At 36.8% G+C, this 18274-nt stretch overlaps 2 protein-coding genes across 6 annotated transcripts in view; one reads left to right on the top strand and one right to left on the bottom strand.

Moving 5' to 3' along the window:
• Window positions 1–1401, top strand: part of LOC127440536 (zinc finger E-box-binding homeobox 1-like) — a 50955-nt gene extending 49554 nt beyond the window's left edge. The window contains exon 9 of the mRNA XM_051697195.1: window positions 1273–1401. Coding sequence (XP_051553155.1) covers window positions 1273–1292 — 20 coding nt within the window. The 3' untranslated portion in view covers window positions 1293–1401. The remainder of the gene's footprint in view (window positions 1–1272) is intronic.
• Window positions 1–18274, bottom strand: part of LOC127440538 (rho GTPase-activating protein 12-like) — a 58890-nt gene that overhangs the window by 10927 nt on the left and 29689 nt on the right. Inside the window, exons 3-13 of one of the 5 annotated variants that reach the window (XM_051697197.1) lie at window positions 9325–9582; window positions 6068–6199; window positions 3846–3929; window positions 3372–3440; window positions 2749–2834; window positions 2541–2622; window positions 2344–2442; window positions 1941–2039; window positions 1733–1835; window positions 1505–1621; window positions 1241–1339 (exon numbers count right to left, since the gene is read on the bottom strand). In XM_051697197.1, coding sequence (XP_051553157.1) covers window positions 1241–1339; window positions 1505–1621; window positions 1733–1835; window positions 1941–2039; window positions 2344–2442; window positions 2541–2622; window positions 2749–2834; window positions 3372–3440; window positions 3846–3929; window positions 6068–6199; window positions 9325–9582 — 1228 coding nt within the window. The remainder of the gene's footprint in view (window positions 1–1240; window positions 1340–1504; window positions 1622–1732; window positions 1836–1940; window positions 2040–2343; window positions 2443–2540; window positions 2623–2748; window positions 2835–3371; window positions 3441–3845; window positions 3930–6067; window positions 6200–9324; window positions 9583–18274) is intronic. The other 4 variants (XM_051697198.1, XM_051697199.1, XM_051697201.1 and 1 more) reach the window with 4 other exon arrangements.

Below are 18274 nucleotides of genomic sequence, written 5' to 3'. Positions count from 1 at the left end.
AAGGTCATGAGGCATCAGTGTATTACTCCCTGCTAATTCAGAGTCTGGGGGACAGAGCTTCAACTTCTCTCAAGAGATTATGTGAGAAAGATTTAAACTTAGTATTGGTGGAGGGAGGGTGGGCTAGGATTCTAAAAAATGTCAAGTCTACATCTAGAGATGCAAGGGTGCAATTTAAGATTTTACATCGATTCTATTGGACCCCCTCTAGATTGTTTAGGCTTGGTCTTAAAGACACACCCACCTGCTGGTGATGCCAATCAGAAGATGGGGAGACAACCCATGTTTTTTGGTGGTGAGTTAAGAGTTAAGAATTTTGGTTGAGGGTTCAGAGTTTTATGTGTGACGTATTGGGCACTCAAATTTCATTTTGACCCAGAATCTGTATTTTAGGCGATGGGGAGGTAATTAATATAGGGGATAAATGCATAAATAATTGGGTCCCAGCCAGTGTTATGATCGGCAGACAGGTCATCCTTAGGAGATGGAAGTCCACTGGAGCACCCTCATTTCATGAGTGGTGCACAGAGATGGGCAGGGTAGTGGCATTCGAGGAAATGTCATATAGGAGGCTAGGCAACTGGGACTTATTTGATAAGAAATGGGGCAGCTATTAGGCCTTTTTTGAAGGCTCTCGGGGAGGGGCAGTGGAGAAAAATGTATAGTTTTAAATGTGTGTGATTATTATTATTACTATTTATATATAATTTATTTTTTTGTTTTGTTTTTGTTTTTTTGTGTATACTTTGGCTTTGACCACAGGGATATTTGTTGAGGATCAGAGTGGGCTTGGGGATTGGGAGGGGGAAAGGGAATAATGGGGGTTAAAAGTTGATTCTGTGTATATATGTTTTGCTTTTCTGTTTCATTTGTCAATAAAAATGTTAATCGGAAAAAGAAACCCCTTGGTGACAATACACTTTCAATTATATCTAAGGGCTTTCTTAAGGTTTTTTTGCAACTGGGCCAGACCTTTACAAAGAAGTTGACATGGCCAATGTCACAAATCTGCTTTATTTGATTAGTGACAAATAAGTTGTGCAGAATCTTAAATATGTCTTCTTAATTTTATTTCACAACATTTTAAATGTTTTACAATCCTAAAGTTTAATTTCCAGATTTACATTTTTAATCCCAGATTTTCATGTGGGCTCAGATTTTTCAACCCCACTGTGTATAGTTTTAGGATTTCTTAGGGTAAGAACTAGTTCATTAAGGTTAGACGTTAACAGAAATATACCATTTTTTTCCACATGTTCAATGCACATCCAGACAAAGTGAGGAACAGTTGAATTCTCTCTCTGACAAAGACTGCTCAAACTGGAACCAAACACAACATCTACAGAGAAAGAGAGAGAACATCAAACAACAATCCAAAAGACAGAATCATCAATATGTAAACATGCTGTTTGGATTTTACTAATATCCCTTTTACCAACCAGTTTTGACAGAACAGTGTGTTTGAGTGTGTGTGTGTGTGTGTGTGTGTGGGGGGGGGGGGTACCTTTAATGTACCCCTTGTCCTTGACGGCCTGTAAAGTTGGTCTGCGTGTGAGGAACTTCTTCAGTTTGGTCTTGGTCTTCTGGTCTGAATTGTCCATGCTGACTGAGTTCTTCATAGCTAAAAAATTGTGGGAGTTGAAGTATATTTAAAGAATGGCATACAACTCATGATGAATGTTGAATACAGGACATACAACTTAATGTTGAATACAGGATGGGTAACACTTACCTCTGCCTTTCTTGGAGTCTCTGTGCTCTTTTTCTTTGTCATGTTTCTCAGTATCAGGTGATTCTGACATGTCCTCCTCAATGGCCTCATCAGACTCCCATGCCTGTAACATGAAAGAATGGTCAAATGTCTGTAACAATGTAAATCTGTAAATATCTGCAACTATGTGGGCATGTAGAAGAGTAATCTTATATTTTAGTGTACTCACGTGGGTGTTTATGGCTTCACTTAAAGCTTTGTGCCACTCATTGATGACACCATCACTATCTGACTGCAAGAGGAGCTCCATGGCCTGCCGGGTTTTCAGCTACACCAACATATAAAATCAAACAATATTTGTGTCACACCACGAGAACACAGGTAAATCAACTGAATGACCAAAACAGTTCAACATGTCATTCAGACCTATTTTAACCACAGATATTCTGACAGACTTTGAATTTGTCACTTCATGTAATATTTAGCTTTCGGTGAGTACAGAGAAATTTCTTCTCGCATCATGCCTGGTTTGTACACAGTGCTGGGTCAGCACAGACACACCAACCCTCAAATAATTGTAAACGTATTTGCTAATTACTCTACAGGAACAAGAGCGCCATCTGTGTGTTTACCTCCAGAACATGTTTCTTGCTAGATTTGTCTTTAGACGCCCACTCCACTGACCCTCCTTTCAAATCCACACTGAACTCCAGCTTCTGATCTCTTCCAAACTGGTGAGAAAGAAAAGCATAAAATACATTCAAATACATAACAATTGGCATGCAAGACATGGGCTACTTTCAACCCAAAAGACTGAGCTGTCACTCACCCAACCAGTCCCGCTTCCCTGACTCTTATTAAATAGTAGTGAAGAACCCTGCAAAACTGTCCAAAAGGAAGTCCAGTTCTTCCTGTGGGCGTGTCATACAGCAAAGAGATCAATCAGAGCACTACAAACACTGTCATCACAGTATAGTAATGGGCGTTCACTCATTTAAATGAGAGCATTCCCACCTGTGTCTCCCTTTCTCACTCACCTGACTTTCTTTCCATGTTCTGTGATTTTAGTCATGTTTAAATTGCCACATTTCTCTGATGGCTGAAAGGTAGAAGATAGAAACATCTGTGAGAAAACAGAAAGAGGACAAACTGAACAAATACACACTGCAGCAATGAATAGCAAGCGCTCACAGCAATAGCCCAAAACAGACAATGCAGAGATATACAGCTTGATTCTGTCCAGTGATGGAAAAGACTGATCGCAAAAAACACCTGTGAACGCCCATCAAATTAATTTAATATTGATGCACCAAGTTGTTCTTTCTTTCATTGCTACATTGCTTGTCAACCATAAAAAGCCTGCAGTTATGCTAATGAACTAAATTACTGGGCGAAATCATTGTATATTCATTGTAAATAATCATTATTATTCATAAAAAATCGAATTATTTCACATTGGTGTCTTATTATACTGCCGTAAGCTAATCAAGCATGTGTGTTAGTGATTTTCCCATAGTTAAGAGGGTTTTATACACACACCACAAGCATTTAGCATAGTCAACACACAAGACAAGAGAGGAAAAAGACAAATAAATGTTTGTAACAGGAGGGACAGGAAGAGAAGAATGTGATGGAAGAGAATGGTAATGCTGATACTAACAGAGTGGGGGGGTTTGGGAGAGGAAGGGCAGGAAGAGTCAGAGTCGGCTGAGCCTGTTTTAGTGGAGTCCTAGACAAGAGAACATTAAATTACATTCAAACTTATTTATTCTATAAACACTGTATTAAACCAACAAACACTAATCAATCCACAGTTATTAGAAGTCAATAATCATGAATCACTACACCAATACATCTGGATCAATGCCAGGCAATATATCAATCAACATAACATCATAAACAATAATTGAGACATATTTATTACTTGTGATTGATTACACCAGTGCATACGCATTTCTTAAAGCATAAAGCAGGATGATAAATGTGAGTATAATTTTTCATGCAATATGGGAGGAGGACAAACACATTTTACAGGATATGTTCACTGAAATGAGTTGCAATCCGCAAATGTGTGCATGCAGAATCTCATTGGATGTGATTGGTTTCTGGGGCATAAGTGTGGGGCAGCACTGACTTGAGGCCTATAGGGATGAGAGCGGGCGGTGCCTTTGCGGCGTGGGGGGAAGATTCGCCGGTCCTTGGTGGACTTCTTTTTTGACTTTGGTCAGACATAAAGCACATGTAAACTTGTAAACATTATCAACAAAATCAGGGGAGTTAGTTGCAGCACACAGTACCAAAGTAATCCAGTTCATTTTTATTTTATCCACCTCATTTTTCAGCAAAACCAGGGCGCCGCCATTTTCAATCTTGAATGTGGACAACTTCAGGTATAAGCCACTTCCAACTATTTTAGTTATACAAAAATGCTACATTATGCTGCTTTATATTACAGGCTGGCAATAAATGTTGACATTTTATTATCAATAATTAAGATTTTCATAAACTCATTGGTTTTGACCGCATATAGTTTTACCGTTTATCGCATTTTGTCCTTGTTTTATCACACACTGTTGCACAGGCAGAACGAATGAAATCAGGCACTGACAGGTCATGCCTCCACAAAATTCACACAACCAGCAGAGAGGAGAAAGCAGCTGGGAAAATGCTGCTTCAACTTTCTTTGCATTAAAACTGCATCTTGTTTCATCTTGGCAAAATAATAAACGCATTTTACTCTCCATTCTTGTCAGAGATCATTCTCAATTTCTTAGCAGTGCATTGTAAACAAACACGCAGATCTCGCATTCAGCGTGGCTTATGAAACATCGTTTTTGGAAATAAAGGCATCATCGGAGGTTATGCAGGTACATATGAACGGAGGTTTACATGGAGATAAGAAAGACTGCATCGTCACAATCTCGGTAAAGAGAGTAACAAATTTTATTCCTGTCTCTTCAATATAACACACAGCAACAAGTGAATGATTTACTTTCTCTTTTACTATAAATGTTGAAGTTAGAAAATTATCCGACATTGGCACATAATTCTTCTGTACATCATGTGGTGGTGTGATAGTTTATAAGCCCAGATCACTAACTCTGGTATTTTAACCTTCTAGTTATTTACACTGTGGTCAATGCCAGCGGAACTTTTACACATTCGCTGGAAATGCAGCCGCTGCTTAGTTCCACGTTGCAAAATAAGGTGGATAACAGTGCTTGTGTTTCATAAGTGATTTCAGTATTGGTACACAGTTTGACAGCTTGAATACATAAAATCACCCCCTTAGCAGTTTTGCTGTGACGGGAACACCATACATGCTTCAAGATAATAAAATAAGAGGTTAACCACATACTAAAGAAAAAGTCATCTTAAAACAATGTGTTTGATTATTTGTTTTATGTTAGCATATGTGTTTATGTTCACCGATCAGCCACAACATTAAAACCACCTGCCTAATATTGTGGCCCTAATATTCAAAACCCCTCGTGCCACCAAAACAGCGCCAACCAGCATCGCAGAATAGCATTCTGAAATGCTATTCTTCTCACCACAATTGTACAGGGTGGTTATCTGAGTTACCGTAGACTTTGTCAGTTCGAACCAGTCTAGCCATTCTCTGTTGACCTCTCTCATCAACAAGGCATTTCTGTCAACAGAACTGCCACTCACTGGATTTTTTTTGTTTTTGGCACCATTTGGAGTAAATTCTAGAGACTGTTGTGCGTGAAAATCCCAGGAGATCAGCAGTTACAGAAATACTCAAACCAGCCCATCTGGCACCAACAATCATGCCATGGTCCAAATCACTGAGATCACATTTTTCCCCCATTCTGATGGTTGATGTGGACATTAATTGAAGCTCCTGACCCGTATCTGCTTGATTTTATGCTCTGCTGCCAAACGATTGGCTGATTAGATCATTGCATGGATGATTGTTGGTGCCAGATGGATTGGTTTGAGTATTTCTGTAACTGCTGATCTCCTGGGATTTTCACACACAACAGTCGCTAGAATTTACTCAGAATGGTGCCAAAAACAAAAAACATCCAGAGAGTGGCAGTTCTGTGGATGGTAATGCCTTGTTGATGAGAAAGGTCAACAGAGAATGGCCAGACTGGTTCGAACTAGCAAAGTCTATGGTAACTCAGATAACTGCTCTGTACAATTGTGGTGACAAGAATGGTTGGCGCCGTTTTGGCGGCACAAGGGGAGCCTATACAATATTAGGCAGGTGGTTTTAATGTTGTGGCTAATCGATGTATGTGTGTTGGTCTCCAGTATAATTGTTAGATGCCATTGTTTTATTAATGTTTCTCTTAGTATACAGTACATGTATATACATGTGTCTACCTTGTCATTGGACTCTGGTGAATATGTGCTGTGTCTTGTTCTGCTGATCGGAATGGGATCTGGCAGTCTCCGGTCAAGACTGCAAGTTTTGTGCGAGTCTTCGCCTCCAGGCAGCAGAGGGGAGTGGTTAGACTAAAATGGGTGAGACAAGAAATAAAAGAGGCATGATCATTAGGACTGATCATCGTGTATAACACATAGGCAAACACACTTTGAAATAGACTCACCTGAATGTACTTTCAAGCATTTACAACTTCAATCATACACACACAAGCTATACATTTTCACACTTTGAAGCACCACACAATACACCGAAACCACTATTAGTTGGTTTTAATAACTCAGACAGAAAGGGATTTACAGAGTATCTAGCACTTCCTGATCTGAAACTGACAGGATGCCTTTTAATGCTGATAATTACTGGTAATGCTAGTAATACAGCCGGCCTCGCTCATCTGTGTCTCAGCCACTACATACAATTACAAAACACACAATGCTTTGAGCAGGGCATTCAGTGGCCCAAAAGTATTAAGCATTTAAGCCACACTTAAAATGTATGAATGTCATAGCATTAGATATATCAAATCAAATGGCATCTGCAAACATATGATGGTAGATGTTTTTCTCATCTAATTTGTATAACCCTAACTGGTCCCAAGGTCAATTTTAGTGGATATATGAAGTAAGTTTGGCTTAAGTGTCCAAATACATTTTGGGGCCAGAGTAAGTTCAACTGCAGATAATGGAGGCAAACCCACATAAAACATCTGTATATTTCAAAAGCAATATACATGCATGTTTTTATCAATTTGTTAAAGGAATATTCCAGGTTTAATACAAGTTAAGCTCAGTCAACAGCATTTGTGGCATAATGTTGATTGCCACAAAAAATAATTTTGACTTGCCCCTCCTTTAAAAAAAGAAAAAAAATCTGGGTTACAGTGAGGCACTTATAACAGAAGTGAATGAGGGCCAATTTTTGAACATTAAAATACTCACTGTTTTAAAAGTTTAGCCACAAGACATACAGTACATGATATGCATGTAAACATGATTTTAGTGTGATAAAATCACTAACCTTTTCAGTGTGAAGTTATAGCCAATTTTACAACTTCATTACCATGTTGATCTAATGTCAACAAACTCTAAAATGACTATAAAAATGATGATTTAAACAACTTTACAGCTCAAATAATAAACAAGTTGTAAATGCAAGTGCTTTTATAAAATTATAAACTTCACACTTCTGTGTTTAAAGGGGTCATGAACTGAGAAATCAAAATTCCCTTGACATATAAGAGGTCACTGTACTATAAAAACATCCTGAAAGTTTTAGAACTCAAAACTTTCTTGTTAGTCTAAAAACACCTTTTATTGAAGCCAATCTGCAAAAACGACAGGATATGGAATGTGCCACTTTATTACGTAATAGTGTGGATAAACACAGCCTCAGCAGAAGATCAACGCCTGCTTCTACATCACTGCCTGTTTAGCCCCGCCCACCGATTCACGAATGCAGTAGGTAAATAACGAGAAAGGCAAACAGAGGTCTACGCAGAAACCAAACAATAAAGATTGCTCTGAAGACAACAAAACGCTGTGCATTGCCAAGTTGTGGAAAAACACAGTCTTTGCATTGCCTTCCTTCTGATCCCAACATTAGGAAAGAGTGGATGAACTTTATTTTTAATGAAGTTCCAGACCATGTCAGTAAGAACTTGGTCCTTTGTTCACTTCATTTTACAGTGGATTCGTTTACAAACAAGGCACAATTCGACGCAGGATTTTCAGAAAGATTGAAACTAAAAGACGATGCTGTGCCGACTATATTGGATCCGACAGTAGTGTCGCACCACACAAGTGTGAGTAACTGTTTTTATTACGTGGTCACTATTGCTTTATCTGTTATTACAGATCGTTTGATATGTACTGAGTATTTATGCGTTTTTAACCTAAATCACAGCAGCGTCCATCTATGAAGGATGTAGGCTGTCGGTGGGCACACAGCTGTCCTTTGGAAACTAATCATAGAAGCAAAGGTTTTTTAAATATGCAAAACTGTTAGCCAATCATACCAGTGGGCATTTACTTCCGAGTCTACAATCCGCCACGCCTATTTAAACGGTGTGTTACGATGAGGGGGGTCAAAACAGGACAGAAAATAGCCTATTACTTCTAAATGATGGTGTTTTTTTATGTAAAAATCTTGATAACATAAGTGGACCTCAGAGAACAGTACAAAATTTAAAAAAGGCAGTTCATGACCCCTTTAAACCCTCCAAGAATTGGCCACATTCACTTTCATTGTCCCCATTCACTTCTATTGAAAGTGCCTCACTGTAACCTTGATTTTTGCTTTTTTTAAAGAAGAGGAGGAACGAGCTGAAATTAATTTTTGTTAGAATCAACATTATGCCACAGATATTGTTGATTGAGCTTAACTTGTACTGATCCTGGAAAATTACTTTAATAAAAAGTTAGTAAAGAGAGATTTTTGTGCTTTTATGTATAACTTGTCATTAGTAGATAAACACAGATTTGAATGAGATGGTTTGTGTACTGTCTAGTGACACACAGTTTGTGTTCTGTCTGTGTGTTTGTACCTTCTCAGGCTGAGAGAGAGTTGCGCAATCCGATCATGCATTTCTAAAGGCCCCAGAGGATATTTGGAGTGTTCTCCCTTTGTCAAAAATATGATTCAATTATCTGTGTTTGTACCTTCTCATTAGTATAGTCAGACACATACAGAGTGTGTTCATGCTCATCCATTTCCTCAGACCAGCCTCTAGGGGGCGAACCATACTGGCTATCTGATTGGCTGCTCAGACAGTTCTCAGAAAAAGACAGAACCTTTCCCAAGCCAATCACAGAAATGAAGGATGAAAAAGAAGAGAGAAAGAAAGAGAGAAAGTAAAAGAGTTATTTCAGAGAGGGAAATAGGTCAGGCAGTAAACACTGCCATGTAAAGAAACATCGGCAGCAAAAAATAAAAAGTCTGTGGTTTGGGGCTGATGTTTCAAGATTAGTGCTGTCTATGGCAGCTGTCAGTACCACAAAAAACACTGGTATCAATATTGCCTAGTACCAGAGGAAAGGAAGTATTATACTCATAACCAACCTTATAAAATTGTGTTGGTCCATCCCTAAAATATGTGATTTGTCAAGGGTGTAGTGTGTGTGAGTGCATATCTGCTGTGTAGTGTCTAACCTATTATTTGCATTAAGGGTGTTGCGTGTGCATGTGTGTGTTTATGTACCTCAGTATCAGTCATCTCTTGTTTCTCCTCTTTCCTGCTGAGGCTGTCACGTGTCCGGGGGGGGTTCCAGGTCCTTTCCTGCGTGCTGCGGTTGTAGTAGAAGTGTCTGCTGTTCTGGTCTTTGTGAGTCTCCCAGTTGCCACTGGTGTGGAGTGGAGAGGAGGACGGCAAAGGTGGGGCAAAGGAATGAGAGATCTTCAGCTCCTGCAGATTTGTGTAGACAGAAGATTCAGGCATACCCTGTCCTGCTGACACAGACTGCAGAAACAGAGACAGACAGAGTGATTATGTCTCTTATGTCATTCAAAATGGCTTATGTTTGATAGAATCACAGACAGCAAGATTGTTGATTACATATTGAGATTATATCGAATCGTGAACCTCATATCGTATATTGAACTATATCGTGAGATAACCATATCGTCCCATCCCTAGTATTCAGACAGAACATGCTAACTCCATTCATACTATGTTCTATCGATAATTTCAGTCTAAAGACAAGAAGTGCCACACCGCGTTGCAGCTGGGATACGGCACAGGTATCAAACACAGGACACGCCAATGCGGTTCAGGTGGTAGTAGGGCAGGGTGATATGTCTTAAACTATATCTCAATATTTTTCAGCAAATTGACAATATTCTATATATATATATATATATATATATATATATATATATATATATATATATATATATATAGACAGATAGATAGATAGATAGATAGATAGATCGATAATTATGTATTTGCTCTAAAATGGCTCAAAAGTGTGTTTTGTTTTATTTTTTTATTTTTTTTAGAGGAACCATCATTTCATCCAAACAGCCATTGCAGCAAAGTACATTCAATATTTTAAAGACATTAAAATAAAATAATTCATTTTTCATTAAATAAACACAAGGGAGAATGGAATTCAATACTTTTCATTGATAAGTCTTAGGCACATAAGATGTTTCACAAAAGCATCTGAGATGGTTATTTATGTCTTCAGCTTTAGTGTGTCAATAGGAAATATAAATGTTAGACTCCCAAACATTACTTTTGCAAATAGAAAAGTTCAGAATAGAAGAACAGGGAGCCCTGCAACAGATGTCATGGCCCCCACAAACCCCCCCACTGAACATCGTGTCAGTCTAAGGTTACATAAAAAGACAGAAGCAATTGAGACAACCTAAACAGATAGAAGAACTGTGGCAAATTCTCCAAGAAGCTTGAAACATCCTATCTGCCAACAACCAAGAAAAACTGTGTCCAGGTGTACCTAAGAGAATTGGTGCTGTTTTAAAGGCAAAGGTGGTCACACCGAATATTGATTTAGCTTTTTTATGTTTACTGGACTTTGTATGACATTAAGTGATAAATGAAAACTATTTATGTCAATATTTTTGAAGACATCCTCACTATGCAACATTTTTCACCTAATGTGCCTAAAACTTTTGCACAGTACTCTATATATACAGGTGCATCTCAATAAATTAGAATGTCGTGGAAAAGTTCATTTATTTCAGTAATTCAACTCAAATTGTGAAACTCGTGTATTAAATAAATTCAGTGCACACAGACTGAAGTAGTTTAAGTCTTTGGTTCTTTTAATTGTGATGATTTTGGCTCACATTTAACAAAAACCCACCAATTCACCATCTCAAAAAATTAGAATATGGTGACATGCCAATCAGCTAATCAACTCAAAACACCTGCAAAGGTTTCCTGAGCCTTCAAAATGGTCTCTCAGTTTGGTTCACTAGGCTACACAATCATGGGGAAGACTGCTGATCTGACAGCTGTCCAGAAGACAATCACTGACACCCTTCACAAGGAGGGTAAGCCACAAACATTCATTGCCAAAGAAGCTGGCTGTTCACAGAGTGCTGTATCCAAGCATGTTAACAGAAAGTTGAGTGGAAGGAAAAAGTGTGGAAGAAAAAGATGCACAACCAACCAAGAGAACCGCAGCCTTATGGTTGTCAAGCAAAATCGATTCAAGAATTTAGGTGAACTTCACAAGGAATGGACTGAGGCTGGGGTCAAGGCATCAAGAGCCACCACACACAGACATGTCAAGGAATTTGGCTACAGTTGTCGTATTCCTCTTGTTAAGCCACTCCTGAACCACAGACAACGTCAGAGGCTCTTACCTGGGCTAAGGAGAAGAAGAACTGGACTGTTGCCCAGTGTTCCAAAGTCCTCTTTTCAGATGAGAGCAAGTTTTGTATTTCATTTGGAAACCAAGGTCCTAGAGTCTGGAGGAAGGGTGGAGAAGCTCATAGCCCAAGTTGCTTGAAGTCCAGTGTTAAGTTTCCACAGTTTGTGATGATTTGGGGTGCAATGTCATCTGCTGGTGTTGGTCCATTGTGTTTTTTGAAAACCAAAGTCACTGCACCCGTTTACCAAGAAATTTTGGAGCACTTCATGCTTCCTTCTGCTGACCAGCTTTTTAAAGATGCTGATTTCATTTTCCAGCAGGATTTGGCACCTGCTCACACTGCCAAAAGCACCAAAAGTTGGTTAAATGACCATGGTGTTGGTGTGCTTGACTGGCCAGCAAACTCACCAGACCTGAACCCCATAGAGAATCTATGGGGTATTGTCAAGAGGAAAATGAGAAACAAGAGACCAAAAAATGCAGATGAGCTGAAGGCCACTGTCAAAGAAACCTGGGCTTCCATACCACCTCAGCAGTGCCACAAACTGATCACCTCCATGCCACGTCGAATTGAGGCAGTAATTAAAGCAATAGGAGCCCCTACCAAGTATTGAGTACATATACAGTAAATGAACATACTTTCCAGAAGGCCAACAATTCACTAAAAATGTTTTTTTTATTGGTCTTATGATGTATTCTAATTTTTTGAGATAGTGAATTGGTGGGTTTTTATTAAATGTGAGCCAAAATCATCACAATTAAAAGAACCAAAGACTTAAACTACTTCAGTCCGTGTGCACTGAATTTATTTAATACACGAGTTTCACAATTTGAGTTGAATTACTGAAATAAATGAACTTTTCCATGACATTCTAATTTATTGAGATGCACCTGTATATATATATATATATATATATATATATATATATATATATATATTTCATATACAATGATACATAATATCTTAATAAAAAGCATTATTTACCTTCAAATGTTTTTACTAATACATTTTTGTGAATGAACAGGGTGTGCAAAGCTACTTCCCTGACTTATTTTTGAAACCCCAGTTGAACATTGCATAATACTAAATTATTACTGTGGGACACATCAGGTTTATTATTATAATATAATTCTGAAGTATCATTATTATTCTTATTATTAGATTTGCATTATACAAAAGTAATATATTTCTATCCTGTTTACTTCACCTCCAACTGGGGCTTTTATTTTGACACCGAAAGTGCGGTCATATTTACTTCAACTTCACAAGGAGCTTTTACTTGGACACATGATGCATCTCAATCAACCCTAGTTCATTAGTCAGGGCACTGATCAGGGAGTCGGACATTTTTAGGGCAGTCTCAATCACAAAATCGTTCCAGTGCACTAAAATGTATGTTCCTTAAAAAAAAATCCCACAATGCACCGTAAAACCCAGGGAGCATCATTGCTCACTATGTTCCCTCACCGGAAACGTCATCATGTCTTCTGAAGTCTCAAGTCATTAGAAGACGAGCGAAGGAGCGGCCATGATGGCGTCGGAGTAGATGGTAGCGTTTCGCCTTTCGGTATCCTTTCGAGGAGTTTAAGGCTAACAAGCTGAAGTTTCATCTCTAAGACTCTAGTTATTATAATTTAAACGATGTAGGAGTTTTATTTGGCAAAAATTGGGATTTTTTGACATGAAACCATGGGCAAAAAAGAAAAAAAACAGTTTCTCCACGAGAGCGCCATATTGACGGGACACCTCGTGGACGAAGACTTAGAGATTCGGTGAACTTCAACTTAGAGACTGAAATTGGTGCCCAGGAAGAGATTTTTGCAACTCCTATTTGCTCCACTCCTAAAAATCTCCCTGGGGAAAAAGCTAAAGATGACGTCTCTTTGTCAACACTCTTTTGTGCCATTCAACAGTTAACAGTGAAGCTTGATGCCACTCACATTAAGGTAACCTCCACTGACAAAACAACTGCTGTGTCTTGTGAAAACTTGACAAGCTGACAGAGACAGTTTCCCAAATGGGTAAAGATATCAAACTGCACACCAACAAGATTGAACAACTTGAAAAGGATGTAAAGGGGCTGCAAACTGAAAACAAAGATCTAAAGGAAAGTCTGGAAGAAATGCAAAGATACTCACATAGTTGGAACCTCAAACTACAAGGAGTTCCTGAATTTGATAGGAAAAATGTCAGAAAAGTTATCACTGACATCCTTGCAAAGGTTCTAGCATCCAAAACAAGCTGGATGACGTGATTGATGTTGTGCACCGTCTTGGCCAGAAGAGATCCGATGGTACACCATGCAATATTGTCATGCGTTTTACATGCAGATCTACAAAGACATAGTGTGACTCTCGTTACCTGGACGACAACAAGCTTCACATCAAGGAGGCGCTGATTAAGCAGGACGTGGAAGCAAGAGCCAAACTTTGGCCGCTGGTCAGGAAAGCTCAGGAGGAAGGCAAGAAAAAATCTTGGAAGGGTCCCTATGCTTTTGTTGGTGGGCAAAGGATCAAACTTCATACCTGAAGTGAAGCATAAACTGCTGTTGACTCAATAAAAAGCATAAGCTGTTACTATAGAGTAACACAATAAAAGATACTGTGCCCTTCGTAAATAACAAGATATACATATATTGAGTTTGCCCCAAAAAAAAAAAAAAAAGAAAAAAAGAAATCTGTGTTAGCTTTAACTACCTCCCTGTTTTAAGATAGCTGGTTCTTACATCGCTGAACATTACATTACGCATAAAATTTAACGACAATGTTCAATTTTGGAAATCTCAGTGGGGAGATAATGCATACTTTAGTCATGGATCAAATCACTCAGCTGGCATTCTCACCCTGATTAATAAATGTAAGGGTAATATTATAGAGTCATCAATCTCTACAGAAGGAAGCTGGGTAATTATTGTTACTAAAATAGATAATGCTGTATTTATAATTTGCAATGTCTATGGCCACAACTTATGCTCTGCTAATAAGTCACTTTTTTCGCTGTTATCAAAAAAAATTTAAGAGCTAAAAAAATAAAGTCCAAATAGCCTGCCTTGTCATTGCCAGAGATGTTAAAGAAACATTTGATAATTCTAATGATAGAGTTCCTCATAAGTTTGGTTCCAGTAATTGTATTATTTCCAATTTTTGTGATCAACTTCAAATTGCTGATGAATGGCGTTACTTCCACCTAAATCAGAAGGAATACACTTGGAGTAATAAAACTCTAACCAGTTAATCAAGAACAGATTTATTTCTAATGTATCACTCTAAATTGTAATATGTGACAGAAATCAAACATCAATATGTACCATTTTCTGACCATTTAATGATTGTATTGAATTTACAAACAGAGCAAGAAAATAATACCTTGCATGGGTATTGGAAACTTAATAATACCTTACTAAAGGACAGGGTTTTTAGTGACCAGGTTAAGTTGCTAGCTAGTGGTATATTCTCTAATAACGAAGCTGCTTCAAATGTTAATAATTGGGAATATTTCAAATTCAAAGTCAGATCCCTGGCTATCCAAAGATCCAAAGCTTTAAAACAAATAAGAATTAATAAAGAAGCTGTTCTACTAAGTAATATAGATAATCTAATTAAAAAAAGAGAAGCACTCAGAATCAGAAGCCATCCAATTAAAGGCAATGCAGTTAGAACTAGACCAATTCACTGTAAACCCTTAAAATAATTAACTGTTTTGGAGTAGGGAAAAATTAAATCATACAAATTAGTTCAAATAAATTAACGTTGATTTGTATTTAGAACTTTCTCTTTCTTTTGAGATCACGAAACCTACACCTTTTAAGCAGCCTGAATTTTTTAATTTTTGAGTTAAATTCACATGAACTTAAATTTAAGTGAAACTGGGAAGGGGATTTTTATTTCCCAGCATGTTTTACATGGCACTCAATAGGTAGAGTAAATATTAAAATGAAGTTTTATATAGTGTGTCTGTGCAAGATGAATGTAAAGGGAGATCCTTAGTTAGTTAGTGTTTAATGTTTTGTTGTGTTGTTTAGAAAAGTTTCTGTCATGTTAAAGTTTTTGGGGAGTTACCTTTATGGTGAATAGTGGAGCTTGAGATTAGCTTGAGGACAGGTACAATATTAGATCGTTCTACAGTATATTGATTTACTTGTTGAGCAATTGCTGCTAATTAAAGCATGGTTTATTCACATAGCATGCATTCAGCATGCTAACATTCACTGTACAAGCTTGTTCTAGCTAGTACTAGCTAGCTAGGTTCCCTCTATTTGACATATTTATATTGAGCCTACATGGTGATTTTAAGTTCAGCAGTTAAATTTAAAGTTAAGTACCATTAAAATGCATATGTTATCTTATTCAATATTTCAAGTTAAGAAATCAACACGCATGAGTAGTACAAAATCAAAATCTGACATTTCTGCTTACTTAAACTTGTAATTTATTAACTTCAATTTATTAACTGATTACTTCAAATTTTTTGAGTTCTGCTAACTTATTCAGGTTTACAGTGTATATGGAAATTGTTAAAGAAGTCTTCATAAGATCAAGAGCAAAATGGATTGAGGAAGGAGAGAAGAATACAAGCTATTTCTTCTCCCTTGAAAAAATAAATTAAGAGAAAAAACATTTCAGTTTTGCGAATCAATAACTTGATCTCCAAAAACCCAGCAAAAATAGAATAATTTATTACTAATTTCTATAAAACATTATACACCCCCAATTTTCAGGCAAGTAAATGTGACTGACTTTCAACAGGTTAAGAACTCTATACCCCAAATTAATGAAGCATCTAAATTAATTTGCAAATCACCTATAATTTTAAAGGAGATCAAAGAGGTTCTGATGGCCTCACTTTAGCATTTTTTGTCCACTTTTGGGAATTACTAGAGCAGCCTTTATTTTTCATGATGGAATGCTTAGAAAATGGTGCAATGACTTCTACCATGAAACAAGGTTTGATTTCTCATTCCAAAATCAGACAAAGATATATTCCTAATTGATAATTGCGACCTATTACTCTTCTGAATATAAGCTGATCGCAACAGTATACGCCATCAAGTTATAAATTAAACACAAACTGGCTTTATGAAAGGATGTCATATTAGTTGTAATATCCGACTTGTTTTGGACCTTATAGACTACAAGGAGGAAGTTAATTCAGATGCAATAATTTTATTTCTCGACTTTTATAAATCATGCGATACGGTAGAACACCAATTTCTTTTCAAATCTTTAGATGCCTTTGGATTTGGGAAAAAAATTAATGTTGTAAAAATGCTGTATAGAGATATTAATATTTGTATAATATTGAATTTGCGTACATATCCAAGGTTTTCTATCCTTCGTGGAATGCGTCAGGTTGTCCTTTAAGCCCCTTTTTATTTGTATTTGTAGTAGAAATTTTAGCCATCAATATTTTGCACAACAAGGGCTTCACTGGTCTTAACAATTTTAATAGGGAGATTCGAATTTCACAGCGGATAATACAACTTTGTTCTTAAAAACAAAGATCAAGTCATGCCAGCTTTAAATACAATCAAAGCCTTTTTATATTGCCTCTGGGCTCGAACTTAATTTATCAGAAAATTTGCTTATATGAAACTTCAGAAACCCATATTGACAGTATACCGATTAAAATTATATGAAATACCTAGGAATTCATATAACAAAGAATATTAGCAGACAGCATTGAAATAATTAATCTTGATTAATTAAAACTAAAAGCATATTTAACAACTGGCTTCAAAGAGATTTATCAATCTTAGGTAGAGTCTTTTTGTCCAAGGCAGATGGATTATCCAGATTTGTGTATCCATCCTTATCTTTACATGTTGAAAACAAAATCTCAAAAGAAATTAAGAGTATTCCAAAAAAAAAAAAAAAAAAAAAAAAAAAAAAAGTGAAGAGGGGCTCGAAATACTTAATTTTGATATTAACACAAAGTTAATTGGTTGAAAAGATGTTCCCTTTAAAGAATTCCACTTTGTTATAAAACAATTCCACACAAACATTTGTGTAATTTTTTTAATGAAAACTTTAAGTTATGAGATATACCATAAACAATTGCCCCAACTATCTCTGGAAGGAGTCTCGTTGTTGAGTAAATCCTGTAATAAAGTTTATTCAGCAATTGTTACATTCCCGAACTTCAATTTCCCCAAGAGGAAAATTCTTTTGGACCTCTCTTATTAATAATATTCATTGGAGGAAAACATGGTTGTTACCATAGAAGTATTGTATATCTAATAAAATCAAAGTTAATTTTAAAATATTGCAAAACATCTACCCATGTAATGCTCTTCTATCCAAGAACTGTGATGTGAATGATTCATGCACTTTTTGTAAAAGCGAGAGTGAAAGTCTCAGTAACCTGTTTTTTCTGTGTAAGATTTCATTTTTTTTTTTTTTTTTTTTTTGTGAATTGAGTAATTACTGTTTTTCTAAAGTAAAATTAAGCTATAATTTTAATGTTATCATTTGCTATTATGAAAACAAAAACAAGGCTTTGGAGTCTACTGTTAATTTTCTTATTCTTGTAGCGAAATATTACATTCATAAGCACAAAAAAAAAACTACCTAGAATTGCAGAATTTTTGCTGGAAACTGAATATTTAATCAAGTCTTTGAGGGTAATTAATAATAGAAAATGTATATTTTTTTTTATGTGCAATGATGAGATCTTTCCTGTCTCATGACTTTCACTGTGTTTTTCTTTTTATCTTATGTTTCAGTGAGTGTATTTATGCCCATGTACAGAATGTTCAAACTGCACAACATTTACATTTTGTGTATATGTGCATTGTTAATGTTTTGCCTTAA

Source organism: Myxocyprinus asiaticus, chromosome 5 (genome assembly GCF_019703515.2).
Source record: "Myxocyprinus asiaticus isolate MX2 ecotype Aquarium Trade chromosome 5, UBuf_Myxa_2, whole genome shotgun sequence".
In the NCBI taxonomy this organism is placed as follows: domain Eukaryota; kingdom Metazoa; phylum Chordata; class Actinopteri; order Cypriniformes; family Catostomidae; genus Myxocyprinus; species Myxocyprinus asiaticus.
The sequence above is the reverse complement of the archived record's forward strand: the minus strand, read 5'-3'. Positions and strand labels throughout refer to the sequence as shown.